The following is an 18,084-nucleotide window of genomic DNA, read 5'->3' on the forward strand; positions in this document are numbered from 1 at the left end:
CATTCTGAAGGAGATCAGCCCTGGGATTTCTTTGGAAGGAATGATGCTAAAGCTGAAATTCCAGTACTTTGGCCACCTCATGTGAAGAGTTGACTCATTGGAAAAGACTCTGATGCTGGGAGGGATCGGGGGCAGGAGGAGAAGGGGACGACAGAGGATGAGATGGCTGGATGGCATCACTGACTCGATGGACGTGAATCTGGGTGAACTCTGGGAGTTGGTGATGGACAGGGAGGCCTGGCGTGCTGCGATTCATGGGGTCACAAAGAGTCGGACATGACTGAGCGACTGAACTGAACTGAACTGAGTGAATGGAGGGCAAGGTCTGAGCGAGTAGGTGAGGGTGAGTCAGCAAGTGAGAAAGAGTCGTCTCCCTTCTCCTCTTGTCATGTCCTGCCAAGCCCCAAAGAGAATCGTGGTTTGTAGTAGAGAAAGATGTTCATTTTGAATAGATATTATCCATGTTTGGTGTGAACTATGGCTTTGCTTGATTTAAACGAAAATCATGAGTTGTGTGTGTATGGTAAAGGTAGAAGACAAAACATTTAATAGCCTGTAGATTGATTTATAGCCTTGAAATATTCAGGCATATGGCGGGTGGGACTCTGCACTCTTGCCTCTGGCCCTGGGCTGTTAGGAAGGGGACTGCAAACTTATTGACTGGCCTGCAGCACCGGTTCTGTTCAGGGTGGTCTGAGAGATTTCCATGCTTCGAGGTAGAATGCACAGATGCCTAGCTGAACGTGTATCATCAAGAGAGGTCCCTAAGCCCTGGGCGTGTTAGGAACTGGGCTGGGCAGCAGGAGGTGAACAGCAGGGTGGCGAGTGAAGCTTCCTCTGTATTTACAGCCACTCCCCATCATTTGCATTATCACCTCCTGTCTGCTCAGCTACTGTGAACTGCGCATGTGAGGGCCCTAGGTCATGCACTCCTGAACAGGATCATCCCCAAACCACCCCCCTTCCCCAATCCATGGAGAAATTGTCTTCCAGAAAACTAGTCCCTGCCCAGCGGTCAGTATCTTCCAGGAAACCAGTTTTGCCCAGTGTCAAAAACATTGGGGACTGCTGGGCTACATGATGTAGAATTGATGTAACGGTCAGGTAAGCAGACTCATAAAGAGAGATGGCAGGAGAAGAGAGGAGAATATGGGTCTGGAAGTCAGGACCTCTCCCAGAGTCCCTCTGAAGTGGTGAGAGCCAGGCTGTCTGCAGAAGTGTGTGTGCGGTATTTTTAGGTAACCCTCAGAAACTTACAGAAAATAAACAATCTGATGGGCCATGTGGGTAAGTCTAGAAAATTCATGTGACATGAATTAGCCATGGACTATGCAGATAATATTATCAAAGAGCCCCTTGGCCTAAATTGTTTTCCTCTGCAATTTTAGATCCTTCTATTGGAGTTTTTTGCAGGATCACATTTTACGGGCCATACCATTTTACAGTAGAGGTCCTTTTTTTAAAAACAGGTGACCTTTGGGGGACATTGTGTGGGAACATTTCTATTTTCTGAGTTAAGGCATGCCTCTTCCCAAGCGGACTGGGTGTAAGCTGGGTCATATTTCTGTGAGTGTCTTGGGACTGCCAAGAGTCGGTTATTCAACAGCATCAGCATTGTAGTGGGGCCAGTGGTCTCTCTGGTCCTTTGCCATTAGCCAGTCTGAAAATTCTGGTCCCCACCAGGGATCTTTAACTTCAGATACACAACTCAAACCAAACTTTCTTCATAGAGTGGGGTTAGTAACATGTGTTGCCTCCTGCTTTTCCCAGTTTGTGTGGGAATAATAAGAGTATATGGCCCTGAAGAAGAAAGAGAGCACATAAACATTTCATAAAGGATGGTCACTCGGCTTCTCTGCCTTTGCAGATTCAGTCCCCATCATCAGCATCCTAGCACCATTTGGATTTGACTATGGATTTGACTATTCTAGGGACCTCAGATAAGAGGAATCACACAGTATTTTTTTTTTTTTTTTTGGTAACTGACTTACATCACTGAACTCAGCACAATGTCCCCAAGGTTCGTCCGTGCTGTGGCGGGTGTCCGCCTCCCCTTCCTGTCTGAGGCTGAAGCACCATTTGCCAGCATGAATTGTATTCCTTTTGTGCTTCTCGTTGTGATTTCCTTTACAGGGGGCACTTTAGTGCTGAAGATCTGTTTGTCAGCTAATAAAGGGACGAATGAATTAGTCACTATTCAGGAAACACAAAATAACCCAGAGAAAAGGAAGTTTGAATCTGAAGTTGTTACCTGTAAGAGCCAGTGAACATGGCTGTACAAAACTGAACCAGTCACATGCAAGTTAGTCACATTTGTATAGATTTATCATGGATCAATTGATTTTCTTTTCTTTAAATACCCCAGTTCTGACTCTTGTTACAGTGGGCATTGCCCTGGCATCAGAGAGAGCTAAATAACTCAGCTGTTTCCTGACCCACATCCAGTGCATGTGTGCCTGCTAAGTTGCTTCAGTCATATCTGACTCCGGTGACTCCATGGACTGTAACCTGCCAGGCTCCTCTGTCCATAGGATTCTCCAGGAAAGAATACTGGAGTGGGTTGCCATGCCCTCCTCCAGCGGATCTTCCCTACCCAGGGATCGAACCTGAGTCTCTTATGCTTCCTGCATTGGCAGGCAGGTTCTTTACCACTAGCGCCACCTGGGGAGCCGAACCCACATCCAAGTACCTTTGAGAAATTGCTCAATACCGTCACTCGCATCGTCGGTTGTAATATCCTCAGAGAAGTATTTTAGGTTTGTTATGGTTGTAACTTAAGAATTCTAGAGTGTTTACAACGATAAGCTGTAAGTTTAGGGGAGGAGCTTGCTGGGCAAGATGACATATATTTTTTAATCTTCCTCAGAGAATTGTAGTTAGGAAGAATCTGATTAAAAAAAAAAAAACACAACTTATTTCAATGTGGTGTGTGTGTGTGGTATAATGTAAGGTATAATGAGCCTGGAAGCCCTCACCTCCTAGTTAAAATGAATGAAAAGCTCATTATAACTGGTTCCGGTTTCATAAGAATAAGTCTCATTCTTACTACCAACACACAGACTTTGATATTGGCTGTGACAAGGTCTCAACGTGTTTCCTTCCTCTTGTACTTTACAGATGCCACAAGCAGCGATGAGAGTCAGGCCCCTCCATGCTCTGAAGCACTCATTGTGCCCTCTGCTTCCTCGCTCTGCAGTTTGGATCTTTGCCATGGTGACTGCAGGGTGAGGCGATTAAGAGTCACCCGTGTGCCAGGTCCCAGCAGCAGACGGTCCCTGGTGTCTGAGTCCCTCACTCAGAGCACTTGTGCCAGATCATTAACGCTAGACCCGCTTTCATCTTAACCATATCGCCTCCAGCCTCTAATTGTACATCTGGATCCCTGCCCTCTGTGCCTACGGATTAGAGTCTGGATCTTCCTCTCCCAGGAAAATGCCCTTGATTTTCTGCTCTGCCTTCTGTGGAAGCTTTATGTTCTAACTCAAATTTATGGGCTCAGTGCCCATCATTGGCCACTTGACCGACTTAGAACCTTTGTGAGCAGCTGCCAGTTCAATGCAGTAAATTGCCTTTCTTCTCAAGCTCTCTTTCGTGTCCGATGTTTGTCTGTTACCCATTGCTGACCATCCGGCTCTACGTGCCATTACGGTTCAGGCGTGTGTGAGTATTCTCTTTATTTATTTATTTGCATCGGGTCTTAGTCGTGTCACGTGGACGGTGCTTGGGCTCAGTAGTTGCAGCAAGGGCTCAGTTGCCCTGCTGCCTGTGGGGTCTTACTTCCCCAACCAGGGATGGATCTGAGTGCCCTGCACTGGAAGGTGGATTCTTAACCACTGGACCACCAGGGAAGTCCCCTGAGTATTCTTTTTGCTTCTAAAGGACTTGTGTAGTAAATGCCAAGAAAACCAAGATATGACCATTTTTTGATGGTGGTCTTTCATTCCTCCTCATTGAGAATAAAAGCCTGTTATCAAGACAGTAACACATAACCCTCAGCAGTTTCTCTGGGGCTCAGTATACGTTGTCCAGCATAAACTTCTTTGATCTTTAATTGTTTAAAAGCCTCTCTTGATTAATTGATTTCTCACTGATGTACTGTTTGTACCAAAGAGTATGTGTTTATTTGAGAGGGTGTGCACTGGCATTACATAATTTATTTTTATGAATTCTACCAGAGAATAGGTCTCATTTTTCTGGAAGAATTTATTTGGTGTGTTTTTTCCCCAGTGGATGCTAGAAGATGGATTTTTTGTGTGTGTGTGTATACCATTTTCTTGCATTAAAAAAAAAATCAAGTCACTGGGCCAAAACATCACCAGTGTCTGGAACACCTTAGAAATTGTGTTATGTATTGTGATATTGTCTTAATTCTTCTTTCTCAGTTATGGAAGTTACTTCTTCCTGATTGGGTCTCCACCCACAGTCAGGAAACAATGGTTTACCACATCCATCATTTCTGTCTGCACATTATCGTGTTTCAAAGTTTTCCCCCAATTAATCCTCTGGAAGCTAGAATCACTCACAGTTATAATCCTGTTATGCCTTCTTTATTTCATGATGTGCTTGTTATTTCACATCCATCCTTCAGCAATCTGTAGCATAGTGCTATTATCAGCTCTTCAGTCTTTAAAAGCCTCTTATCTACCATTTTGACTAAGACTGATTCACTGCACTTTGTTGAAAATCGATCATTTTGGATTAAAAAAAAAACCTATCCCGTGTATTTGTTCTGGCTACTTTTGCATAATTTCCTTTTTTTTTCTTTTCCATTTAATCAATCTGCCAAACTGGTTTGCTTTCCCCTTTTTGGCTTCCTTTTTCTTTTCTAAGAATGGTCTCTCTCTTCATTTCTCCTTCCCTCTTTGGGTAATGCCTCTGGAAAGAAAAAGCCAGTTGCAGGAGGCAATGGAATAAATTCTTTAGAACCAGGCTAGACACTTACTCCCATTTCTCTTTTCATAAAATGAGAGGGAGGGTCCCTTTCCTTGGTGACCCTCCCTATAAGCAGTTTCTAGGAAAAGACTGACGCTGGGAGGGATTGGGGGCAGGAGGAAAAGGGGACGGCAGAGGATGAGATGGCTGGATGGCATCACCGACTCAATGGACATGAGTTTGAGTGAACTCTGGGAGATGGTGATGGACAGGGAGGCCTGGCGTGCTACGATTCATGGGGTCCCAAAGAGTTGGACACGACTAAGTGACTTAACTGAACTGAGGTTGAAAGCTTCATGATTCTGACTGTTGGGCATTTACAAAACTATTTATTTATGTATTTATTTTTGGCTGCTCTGGGTCTTTGTTGCTATGTGTGGGCTTTTCTCTGGTTGCAGTGAGCACAGGCTACTCTGTAGTTGGGATGTGTGGGCTTCTCATTGCAGTGGCTTCTCTTGTCGGGGTGCACAGGCTCTGGGGCACTGGGGCTTCAGGAGTTGTGGCTCCCAGGTTCTAGAGCTCAGGCTCAGTATTTGTGGCATGTGGGTTACATGCTTCACGCCATGTGGGATCTTTCCGGACCAGGGATGGATCCCATGTCCCATGCATGGGCAGGTGGGGATTCTTATCCACTGCACCACTAGGGAAGTCTAACTGCCAGGCATTTTGCAGGCACTGTAACAGGCTTCTTATTTATAGCCTCAAGCTCTTCCCAGGTGGACTCAAACTGAAACACCAGAGTTCTTTTGGACATACTAACATTGTCTTTTTTTCTCCTAGGTACTGACTTTAGCATAGATAGCTTACCTCTGCCTCGGAAAGCCCATCACGACTGGGCCCTTTTTCACGAAGAGTCTCCAAAAAATAATTATAAGCTCTTTCACCAGCCAGTCATCACCTTGTTCAACTACACCGCCACCTTCAGCCGGCACTCCCACCTGCCACTAACCACCCAGTACTTGGAGGGCACGGAAGTCCTGACGTCACTCCGATACCTGGTCCCCTTGCGGTCCAAAAACCACCTCCGGAAGAGCCTCGCCCCGCTGGTGTACGTACAGTCCGACTGTGACCCGCCCTCAGACAGGGACAGTTATGTTCGAGAGCTGATGACATACATTGAGGTCGATTCCTACGGCGAGTGTCTGCGAAACAAACCTCTCCCTCCACAGTTGAGCAGCCCGGCCTCGATGGACGCCGATGGCTTTTACAGGATCCTCGCCCAGTATAAGTTTATCCTGGCTTTTGAGAATGCGGTGTGCGACGACTACATCACTGAGAAGCTCTGGAGACCTCTGAAACTGGGGGTCGTCCCTGTGTATTACGGATCCCCCAGCATCGCAGACTGGCTTCCAAGCAATAGAAGTGCTATCTTGGTATCAGAATTTTCTCACCCTAGAGAGCTGGCGAGCTACATCAGAGCGCTGGATCAGGATGACAGACGCTACCAGGCCTACATAGAATGGAAGCTGAAGGGCGAGATCTCGAATCAGCGACTTCTCACCGCGCTCAGGGAACGGAAGTGGGGGGTGCAGGACGTTAAGCAGGACAACTACATCGACGCGTTTGAGTGTATGGTGTGCACCAAGGTGTGGGATAACATTAGGCTCCGGGAGAAGGTAAGCAGGTCCAGGTTGGCAGAGAGGTGCTGGGATGGCCGTCTTGACGTTCTCTGCTGCTCCCCATTCTTCTGTTGCAGCTGCCCCATCGCTGGTCCTCACTCTTATCAGAGAGGCCAGGCTCTGCAGGAAGGATGGATATTTCATTTCTATTTGAGGACTGCCATGAAGTTTACTAGTCTGTCCTGAAGGCTTTAAATTCTTCTTTATTGTTTCTTCTGGAGGTTACCACACTACAGGTGCTGGGCAGTGATGCACGGAAGCTGCAGGGGAGGCATGAAGGCCAAAAAAATTTAAAAAATGGCAAGTTCTGAATCTCATCCACATTTTCAGTCCTTCAGCCCAGTGGTCCCCAGCCTTTTTGCACCAGAGACCAGTTTCATGGAAGACAATTTTTCCATGGACCAGGGGACAGTGAGGGGAATGTTTTGGGAAGACTCAAGTGCATTATATTTATCGTGCACTTTATTGCAATTATTATTGCATTGTAATATATAATGAAATAATCATATGACTCAGCATAATGCAGAACCAGGGGGAGCCATGAGCTTGTTTTCCTGCAACTGGAAAACATCTCAGGGTGACAGGAGACAGTGGCAGCCACTCCGCAGGGCTAGCAGCGCTGCTTCAGCTCCACCTCAGATCATCAGCATTAGATTCTTATAAGGAGCACCCAGCCTAGATCCCTCGCAGGTGCAGTTCGCAGTAGGGTTCGCGCTCCTATGAGAATCTCACGCCAGTTGAGTTGGTCTAGTCCGGTGCCGAATCGCTTCCGTTGTGTCCGGCCCTTTGTGACCCTGTGGGCCATAGGCCAGGCTCCCCTGTCCGTGGGATTCTCCAGGCAAGATCACTGGAGTGGGTTGCTGTGCCTGCCTCCAGGGGATCTTTCTGACCCAGGGATCACACCCGTGTCTCCTGCATTGGCAAGCAGGTTCTTTACCACTAGCGCCACCTCAAGAGCTGACCTAAATTTGGGTTTGCAGAACTTCTCTGGTAATCCAATGTTTAAGACTCTGCCTTCCGTTACAGAGGTGAAAATTCCATCCCTGGTCAGGGAACTGAGACCCCACATGCCACGGGGTGTGGCCAAAAAAAAAGAGAGGTTTGTGTTGTTACTGTTATGTTTAGTGCTCTACAGCTTCAAATTATTCCAGTATTTATAATTACAATAATCAATAATTAAATATTATCAGTATTAACTATGAAAGTTACCTGTGCTTACAGTGGGACCTGGCACTAGTTGCTTTTCTCAGCCTTTCTGCCCCACCCTCAGCTTTTGGCAGGTCCTGTATTGCCGGGTCACAGAGGAGGTCTCCCTGCTCTTGCCCCTCCATCGGCAGTAAACTGCTGTGGCTTGTTGCTCAGCGACGGGCTCGCGGTGTGGGCAGGGTAGGTTCTTTGTTTTCTTGGCAGCATCAGGCTTAGGCAGGTTTTTGCATTCCTGGAACTCAGGAGTGAAGCTTTCTCAGTGTTCTTGCCTCTCCTTCAAGCCAGACTCTGCCTTGTATCTGTGGTTGGTTTGGATGGAAGAGAGTTCTGTGTCCCTTCAGGGGTGGGTGACCTCTGGTATCCTGGTGGGATCCTAGGTCCGGATTCATTTCCAGCCTCCACCCAGACCATGAGACAGGTGAATTTTGCATGGGGGAGGGGTAGATTTTTCATCCCTTGGATCTGAAGATAAAAGGTTTGCTCCAGCTTCTTCAGTGTTGTAAGACTTTTTCTCTTTGTAAGGGAAGGTTCTGGGGAGATGGAAGGGGCTTCCTGACATTTCCTTCTCTGCCCCGGGCCAAAGAAGGAGGCTGTTTCCAGTGTTCTACCCTGGCCCCAGTCTTCTTCCTGGGCATCTGATGGAGGTACATGGAAAAAGCTTTGGGGACTTCCCTGGTGGTTCAGTGGTTAAAAATCTGCCTTGCAATGCCAAGGATGTGGGTTCAATCCCTGGTTTGGGAACTAAGATCTCACATTCTGTGGAGCAACTAAGCCTATGTGCCCCAATTACTGAGCCTGCATGCAACTAAGACCCAGTGTTGCCAAATAAATAATAAATATTTTTTTAAAAAAGAAGAGCTTTTGAGTGAGTTTGACCTCTTTTTTGGTGTAACCCACCTAGATAGCATATTGAAAAGCAGAGACATTACTTTGCCAACAAAGGTCAGTCTAGTCAAGACTATGGTTTTTCCAGTGGTCATGTATGGATGTGAGACTTGGACTGTGAAGAAGGCTGAGCACCGCAGAATTGATGCTTTTGAACTGTGGTGTTGGAGAAGACTCTTGAGAGTCCCTTGGACTGCAAGGAGATCCAGCCAGTCCATTCTGAAGGAGATCAGCCCTGGGATTTCTTTGGAAGGAATGATGCTAAAGCTGAAACTCCAGTACTTTGGCCACCTCATGTGAAGAGTTGACTCATTGGAAAAGACTTTGATGCTGGGAGGGATTGGAGGCAGGAGGAGAAGGGGACGACAGAGGATGAGATGGCTGGATGGCATCACTGACTCGATGGACGTGAGTCTGAGTGAACTCCGGGAGTTGGTGATGGACAGGGAGGTCTGGCGTGCTGTGATTCATGGGGTCGCAAAGAGTTGGACATGACTCAGCGACTGAACTGAACTGAGCTATTCTAAACTAACATGATAGCCCATACCTATAAGGATTTGTTAAAATTTTAGTTGATTTCTTGTTACCTACTTTGTGGTAGCCTCCTCCTTCACCTGTGTTCTGCAAAAGGTGAAATTGAGCCTGTGTCCGTCTTTCCTGAGATGAACACGTCACTTTGGGGTTCAGTTCACTTGGTTGTTGTTTGATCTCGGTTCCCTGACGAACTCAAGAAGAGTTATGAATTTGTAGACAATCTGACTTTTTCCTTATTGTTAAAGTAGGAGCCATATTCTCCTTGGAAGCAAACTATTTATTAATTGTAGTTTAGGAACAGCTTGTTTTTCTAACCAGGACTTCAGCTGGAAAGGCAATTTGGGATGCTGAAAGTTAGTTACTACTAAACGTGTCATAACCATTTCATCGGACACACTTTCTTCAGGTCACACTGTGAGACATTTCTGGAAGAACACTAGAGCTAAAAGAGTCCATTTCACAAGATTCTTTTCTCTATGATGTCACCTTAAATGGGACTTTATTCTACACCATTGGAAGAACTCTCAAGTGGGCAGGCAGGGAAAGAGGGTATTACTACTGACTTTCTCATGTAGACAGTTACGCAAGGTTAGGGTTGGGAAGGCCACTAAAGATTGTGTGGTCAGTACAGATGAAACTGGTGTTTCAAATATCACGACCAAGTCATCTGCTAATTTATGTTACATTTCCAGGGCTGGTGATTTCACCATTTTTTAGGGTAGCAAATCTTATCTTTTGTTAAATTTCTACAGTTATACCGGTCTTTGTATTGAACCAAGACTTCCCCTTCTGTGGTTCTTTCTTAGCTACCCACTTCAAACTCTAATGTGGTGAGATACAGCTTTGATTATGTGACCATCAGTCAGGAAAGATGAAAAATGGCCTTTCCAAAGCTGTTTTGTAGTAATCGATTGGGGTCCTCCTTATTTGATTCTGGTTTTGCTCCAAATACAGGCTCTCCCCAATCATGAACTCTGGCTGTAGTAACCCGAAGTTTGAGCCTGCATCTAATCCTTTGAACTTTGAGTTGGTGTTTATTTGGCCATGCTGGGTCTTAGTTGCAGCATGCAAGAAGGATCTTCACTGTGGCATGTGGCACCGTTAATTGTGGCACGTGGCATCTAGTCCTTGATCCGGGATCAAACCCAGGAGCATAGAGTCTTAGCCGCTGGTCCATCAGGGGCGTCCCTGGATGGGATTTAGACTCCCCAGATTGTACGTCTTAGCATTTTCTTGTGGTTGGCCATTTGGATTCCTGTTCTGGTTTTCTGTGCTCAATTTTGTCTTGGTAAAGAATCCTTACGCTTGTTCCAGGCTCTTGGAAGCCAAACTCCATGACCATCTGTGAGTAGTTATCGAGAAGAAAGAATTTAGGCAACCCTATCCTTCACACTCTACCAAACAAGTTAGTTCACTCTTCCGTTTGTAATCTCTTTAGATGCTTCAAAACAAGCTTTATGCTCACTCAAAGTCATCTCTTTTACAGGCTAAACATCTCTAGTATATTTCAGATTGGTTTTTCTGCTCTGCTTTCTAAATTTGGTATGGATGAAGAGTAATCATTGCAAACCTGACTATTATCAACTCTAATATCTTCACATTAAAATTTTTTTTAGGACTTCACGGGTGGTTCAGTTGTTAAGACTGTGCTTCCAATGTAGAGGGCATGGGTTTTTTCCCTGGTTGAGGAACTAAGATCCCACATGCCACGTGGTGTGGCCAAAAGATAAAAAAAAAAATTTTAAGAAAGAGACATACAGGTACATAGGTTAAAGTATCAATTAGTTCTGCAAAGTTAGTAAAAGAAAACTATCTTCTACTTCTTTTTTCTTTTCTCCTTCCCTAGAAGGCAGCCACTTACCACCAGCCATGTGCTGTACTCAATCGTGTCCGACTCCCTGAAGCCCCATGGACTGAAGCCCACCAGGCTGGCTGTCCATGGGATTTCCCAGGCAAGAATACTGGAGTGGGCTACCATGCCCTCCTCCAAGGGATTTTCCCAACTCTGGGATCGAACCCCACATCTTCTGCATCTCCTGCATTGGTGGGAAAGTTCTTTACCACTGGCGCCTCCTGGGAAGCCACTTACCACCATACTTAACAAATTGTTTTGATTATTACTCAATGTTTCTAATTAACATGCTCTTATACATAATTTTTTTTAACATCCACTGTTTATATGATCATGTAACTTATGTAGAAATGAACCATGTAGTATATACTATGATTTATTTTCCTTACCTGTACAGCTTTTGGTTTCCCTCGAGTTAATAACTGTCTTATTTCTTGTTTGTTTATTTTATACTTTTACATAACTAATTCAATCCTTGTTGATTGTTTAAACCTCCTTTGAAGATGTTCAGCTATACCAGGCATTCAAGTCATTTCATCTTGTTGAATAAATCTCTCCTGGAGCCTTGTGACATACATTAGGTACATCTGGTTGCCCTCTACACTCTGTAGAGACCACTCTGAGATCTCCCTTCCCTAGCATTTTGGGAATTGCCTTTCCTGTCTTTTTCTTTTATGTTGACACCTCTGCTTCTTGTATGTTTTTATCCTTCTCTCTTAACTTTCTTTTTATTTGGTTGATTGTACCCTCATCCAAAAAGATGATGCTTGAAAGTGCTGCACTCAATATGCCAGCAAATTTGGAAAATTCAGCAGTGGCCACAGGACTGGAAAAGGTCATTTTCGTTTCAATTCCAAAGAAAGGGAATGCCAAAGAATGTTCAAACTACCGCACAATTGCACTGATCTCACACACAAACAAAATAATGCTCAAAGTTCTCCAAGCCAGACTTCCATAGTACATGAACCGTGAACTTCCAGGTGTTCAAGCTGGATTTAGAAAAGGCAGAAGAACCAGAGATCAAATTGCCAACATCTGTTGGATCTTCGAAAAAGCAAGAGAATTCCAGAAAAACATCTACTTCTGCTTTACTGATTACACCAAAGCCTCTGACTGTGTGGATCATAACAAACTGTGGAAAATTCTGAAAGAGATGGGAATACTAGACCACCTGACCTGCCTCCTGAGAAATCTGTATGCAAGTCAAGAAACAACGGTTAGAACTGGACATGGAACAACAGACTGGAAATAGGGAAAGGAGTACGTCAAGGCTGTATATTGTCACCCTGCTTATTTAACTGATATGCAGAGTATATCGTGCAAAATGCCGGGCTGGATGAAGCACAAGCTGGAATCAAGATCGCTGGAAGAAATATCAGTAACCACAGATATGTAGATGACACCACTCTTACGGCAGAAAGTGAAGAAAAACTAAAGAGCCTCTTGATGAAAGTGAAAGAGGAGAGTGAAAAATCTGGCTTACAAGTCAACATTCAAAAAACGAAGATCATGGCATCCGGTCCCATCACTTCATGGCAAATAGATGGGGAACAATGGAAACAGAGACTTTATTTTGGGGGGCTCCAAAATCACTGCAGATGGTGACTGCAGCCATGAATTAAAAGACTCTTGCTCCTTGGAAGAAAAGCTATGACCAACCTAGACAGCATATTAAAAAGCAGCGACATTACTTTGTTAACAAAAATCCATCTAGTCAAAGCTATGGTTTTTCCAGTAGTCATGCATGGATGTGTGAGTTGGACTATAAAGAAAGCTGAGTGACGAAGAATTGATGCTTTTAAACTGTGGTGTTGGAGAAGACTCTTGACAGTTCCTTGGACTGCAAGGAGATCGAACCAGTCAATTGTAAAGGAAATCAGTCCTGAATATTCATTGGAAGGACTGATGCTGAAGCTGAAGTGCCAATACTTTGGCCACCTGATGTGTAGAACTGACTTATTGGAAGAGACTGTGATGCTGGGAAAGATTGAAGGCAGGAGGAGAAGGGGATGACAGAGGATGAGATGTTTGGATGGCATCACCGATTTGATGGACATGAGTTTGAGCAAGCTCCGGGAGTTGGTGATGGACTGGGAAGCCTGGTGTGCTGCAGTCCATGGGGTCACAAAGAGTCGGACACGACTGAGCAACTGAACTGAACTGACCCTCATATAGCTTCTTGACAAAGGGTGTATGGGGGATGTCTGAAATGTCTTTATTTGATTCTAACATTTAAACTATAGTTTAGCTGAATGTAAACTACTAAAATGGACATTAGTTTTGTTTTTGTTTTTTTTGTTCAGAATTTTGAAGGCAGTTTGTTATTGGCTTTCTTTAAATTTTTTTTGTCAACTTTTGAAAGGATTACGGGTTGATAGAAGGGTTGCAAAGATAGTGCAGAGTGCCAGAATTCTGTTCTAATGTTAATATTTTATCTAACCATGCACATTTGTCAGCACTGAGAAACCAATGTTGACTGTTAATACTGCAGTGAGCTGCAATACAGACTTGAGTCCTATTTCTCCAGCTTCTCCACTCACATCCCTTGTCTGTTCAGGATCGGATCCAGGATGCCAGATAGTAGTTGCTCCTCATGTCGCCTCAGATGCCTTCAGTTGTGACAGTTGTGCCATCTTTCTTGTTTTTTAATAACTGACATTTTTGAAGAAGATCGGTCAGTATTCTGCAGAATGTTCCTCTGTAGAGTTTCTCTGATGTTTTCTCATGTTGAGACTTGGGTTTTGGATTTGGCGGAATAAGAGCACAGAGGTGAAAAGGACCTTCTCATTGCATCATATCAGGGGATGAGTGATATCAGCATGATGTGTTACTGGTGATGCTCTCTTTGATCACCTGCCTAAGGTGCTGTCTGCTAGGTTTTCCCTCTGTGAAGTTACTAATTTTCTTTTTCCACTGAGCGAGTCAGTAAATCCAGCCCACAGTCAAAGAGAAGGGAATTAAGCTTTGCCTCCTTGTGGGAGGAATATAAACTAATTTGAGGATATATATATATATTTTTTAAATTAATTAATTATTTGGCTGCACTGGGTCATAGTTGCTGCATGTGGGGTCTTTGATCTTCATTGCAGCATGCAGGATTTTTAGTTATGGCAAGTGGGATCTAGTTCCCTGACCAGGAATTGAACCCAAGTCTCTTGCATTGGGAGAATGGAGTCTTAGCCGCTGGACCACCAGGGAAGTCCCTCGACATATGTTGAAACCACCACAATAATTAGTAAACATATGGGTGGAGATATTTTGAGGCTATGCAACTTTTCTTTTTCTCCTTGAAGTTGTACTTCCTAGTGTTAATACTCATCAATAAATTTCACCACTGCTTTTTAACTTCTAGTGTTACTGTCCAGAAATCCAAAACCATCCTAACTTCTGACCTTCCAAATTGATCTTTTCCTCTTAGGGAGTTTGTAAAGTCTCTTCCTTTTCTTGTGTGTTCTAAAATTCCATAAGGATGTACTTTGGCGTGAATGGAGTGAAGGATTGAATGAGACAGTCTGTGAAGCCCACCGAGCAGAGTATCTAATGCATGTGTGTTCTGTGCGCTCAGTCACTGTCGTGTCTGACTCTTTGAGACTCCATAGACTGTAGCCCCCCAGGCCTCTCTGTCCATGGGATTTCTCAGGCAAGAGTACTGGAGTGGGTTACCATTTATTCTTCCGGGGGATCTTCCCAACCCACGGATTGAACCCACGCCTCCTGAATCTCCTGCATTGGCAGGCTAATTCTTTACCACTGAGCCACCTGGGAAGCCCATCTGGTGCACAGGATATTCTCAATAAATGTTAGATACTTTCTTTCTCCTTTTAACTCTTCAGGAGTGTGACTATGGAGACTCCATGGAGTGAAGGTACTTGCTTTAGGCACTTATGGAGCATGAGACTTGTGCTAACTTACATTTTTCATTTTTCCCTCTTTCTCTCAATGCAGGGCTTACCACCCAAAAGATGGCAGGCAGACGTTACCCACCTGAGCTGTCCAGAGCCTACAGTGTTCGCTTTCTCATCCCTGGTCCCACGTCAGCGCTCTTTGCGAGAGATGTGGATACCAAGCTTCCAGCAATCCAAGAAAGAAGCCCGGGCACTCAGGTGGCTGGTCGATAGGAATCAAAACTTTTCAACTCAAGAGTTTTGGGCCCTAGTATTCAAGGACTAATATCCAAAAAGTAGTAGGGTTTTACTTTCTAGGTTGCCTTGCTGTTTGAATATAATAGCTGCTCTGTTAACGATCCATTAGGATGAGAATAAATGGCTGCAGTACTCAAGTGAGCTCTGTCCAATGATAGATATGAATTATCCTTAGAGGTCGCTTCTCTATTTTTTATACTAAAAAAAAAAAGCAAGTATTGGGTTGGCCAAAAAGTTTGTTTAGGTTTTTCCATACCATCTTATGGAAAAACCTGAATGAGCTTAACATTTCTTACCAAATACTAGTCACCTTCAGAGCGCACGTCTAGACGTGTGTCCTTGCCGTCCTGTGTGGAAATTCACCCGCTGCAGAGTGAATGTTTTCCTTGCTGCGAGGAACGAGGTCCTGCAAAGAAGGGAGAGGTGTATAGCCGCGGGTTCTTCCACTCCCCTCGCTGTCTGCATCAGTGGGTATTTGGCAAGCCCGGTGTCCTGACGCTGAGCCTGAACAGGAAATGCATTAGAACTTGGCAGTGAGAGGTGCCATCTGTTGATTGCCAGGGGCGTGAGTGTGTCATGAAGGCTGCGTGACATTGATCCGCTGTTGCTTCAAGTCTGTAGTACGTAGTGCGTCTCTGTCTCCCCCATGCTCTCAGCCACCCCTCCCGCCTTTCTTATCATCACTTTGCCCCGTATCCTCCCCTGTTCCTCTCGTGAAGTCATGCCTCCTCCTTGGATGTTTTGAGTGATGAGTTGTTCCCCAAGGTCCCATGTTCCACTGAGCAGAATAGTACCTCGAATCCTATGAGCTGGGCTGGATGGTCTGTGTGTTTGGATCGTGGTGAGAGCGCGTGCCTGCTAGAACTCCCTTGGTGTGGAAGCTGACGCGCAGCCCTTCGTTTTGGGAGCATCCCCCTTCATTTCTGACCCTGTCACAGAGGAGTTTCAACTGTCTTGTCTGGAGCTTCTGCGGAAGCTTCATGAAAGAGAGGGAGAAAACACGAGCTCCCCTTCTCTTTTCTTGGGAGCCTGGGAAGTCTTCTAGATGACTCTTGAGCCTGTTGCCACTTGCCGTGTGCTGGCTTTGTAGTGGAAAGACGTAAGCTGCAGAGGACAGGAAGGGTCCTGGTACTCACGTGCCTGACGTGGTACGAGGAGGAAGCTGAGGAAGGCACCCTTGGCACCAGCTGCCCATTTATCGCAGGCCGGTGTCTTTTGGTGCCTGCCAAGGGCATCTCCTGTTCGCAGGTCTGTCTCTGGCTATGCCAGAGAAATAAGGATGAAACCAGAACATTCTTTCAGGGGCAAGAGGCGTTACAGGGCTTCTCGCCTAGGACTGGGTTCTTTCCATCCCACCTCTGCCATTAACTAAATATGATTTTGAACAAAGCTCTTGACTACCCTGGGCTTTCATTTTTGTGCCTAAGAACACATAATTCTAACATCATAGATCTTTAGTTCCTTCTGATTACAGAAATGAAAATGCTTGAGAAACTCAGAGGGAATGTGGAATGATGAGCTGTGACTCTAGAGGAAGAAAAACCTGGTTATTAGTCCCCCCTCTTCGATGTGCCATCTTTATTACCTTGGCCAAGTTGCTTGGTCTTTTATAGCTTGGGTTTGCTCACGTCCCATGTTTGCTGTCTGTGCAGTTGTGATAATTAAATAAGTTTGTGTTCTTGAACTTCCCTGGTTGCCCAGTGGTTCAGCTCCGCACTTCCAATGCAAAGGGTGCAGGCTCAATCCCTGGTCCTATGTGCCACGCAGCCAAAAAATAAAAATAAATAAATAGACACTTTAAAACAGACAAATAAATAAGTAAATAAGCTTGGGAGGTTATACAGCCAGGCCCGATAGGCCATTAGGAATACTTGGAACTTTACTATTACAAAATCCTAAATTTAAAAAAAAAAACTGATTGAGTAGGTAGGTAAAGATTTTAGAGACCATCAGTGTAGGTAGCAAGTGACATTAATGGTTTTAAAGCAAGGGCATTATCCCAGGAGCCTCACATAAATCGCTTCTCATATATACAGAGTAAACTACGATAGAGCAAGTTTCTTAATGGTGTTCTTGATGAAGTAATAAAAATGACTCATTTCATAAAACCTTGACCTTTGAGTATATGTCTATTTAATATTCTGTGTGACAAAATGGGGCGTATGTATAAAACACGTTTGCTGTACACCAACGCACACAACAGGAATCTCAAAGAGAAGCACTTGTGTGATTGTTCGAGTTGTGAACTGAGCTTTTCCATGGAAAACCGTTTTTGCTTAAAAGAACGTCTGGCAAGCTGTGGTTGTTCAGTGATGGATTTTGTCAGTCATCTTCAGGGGAATGTAGTGAGCCTGTCACTTTAAGAGGCTCGATAGACTTTGTTGCCAATGATAAAACTTCAGCTTTCAAATGAAACAACTTCATTTGTAAAATTTCTTTTTAGATTCTCATATAAGAGATAGCATATGATGTTTCTCTTTCTCTGTCTGATTTGCTTCGCTCAGTTTGACAATCTCTAGGTCCGTCCTCAGTGCTGCGGATGGCATGATTTCTTTCTTTTTAATGGCTGAGAAATATCCCCTTGCATATATATCAGATCAAATCAGATCAGTCGCTCAGTCGTGTCCGACTCTTTGCAACCCCATGAATCACAGCACGCCAGGCCTCCCTGTCCATCACCAACTCCCGGAGTTCACTCAGACTCACGTCCATCGAGTCAGTGATGCCATCCAGCCATCTCATCCTCTGTCGTCCCCTTCTCCTCCTGCCCCCAATCCCTCCTAGCATCAGAGTCTTTTCCAATGAGTCAACTCTTCGCATGAGGTGGCCAAAGTACTAGAGTTTCAGCTTTAGCATCATTCCTTCCAAAGAAATCCCAGGGCTGATCTCCTTCAGAATGGACTGGCTGGATCTC

General features: G+C 44.8%; 1 protein-coding gene across 2 annotated transcripts in view; it reads left to right on the forward strand.

Moving 5' to 3' along the window:
* FUT10 (fucosyltransferase 10 (alpha (1,3) fucosyltransferase)) overlaps positions 1–17,278 on the forward strand; it is a 78,919-nt gene extending 61,641 nt beyond the window's left edge. The window contains exons 4-5 of one of the 2 annotated variants that reach the window (XM_010838797.1): positions 5,713–6,548; positions 14,974–17,278. In XM_010838797.1, coding sequence (XP_010837099.1) covers positions 5,713–6,548; positions 14,974–15,198 — 1,061 coding nt within the window. In that variant the 3' untranslated portion in view covers positions 15,199–17,278. The remainder of the gene's footprint in view (positions 1–5,712; positions 6,549–14,973) is intronic. The other variant, XM_010838798.1, reaches the window with a different exon arrangement.
* The last annotated feature ends 806 nt before the right edge of the window (positions 17,279–18,084 follow it).

The sequence above is a fragment of the Bison bison genome, unplaced genomic scaffold (assembly GCF_000754665.1).
Source record: "Bison bison bison isolate TAMUID 2011002044 unplaced genomic scaffold, Bison_UMD1.0 scf7180017864105, whole genome shotgun sequence".
Classification (NCBI taxonomy): Eukaryota; Metazoa; Chordata; class Mammalia; order Artiodactyla; family Bovidae; genus Bison; species Bison bison.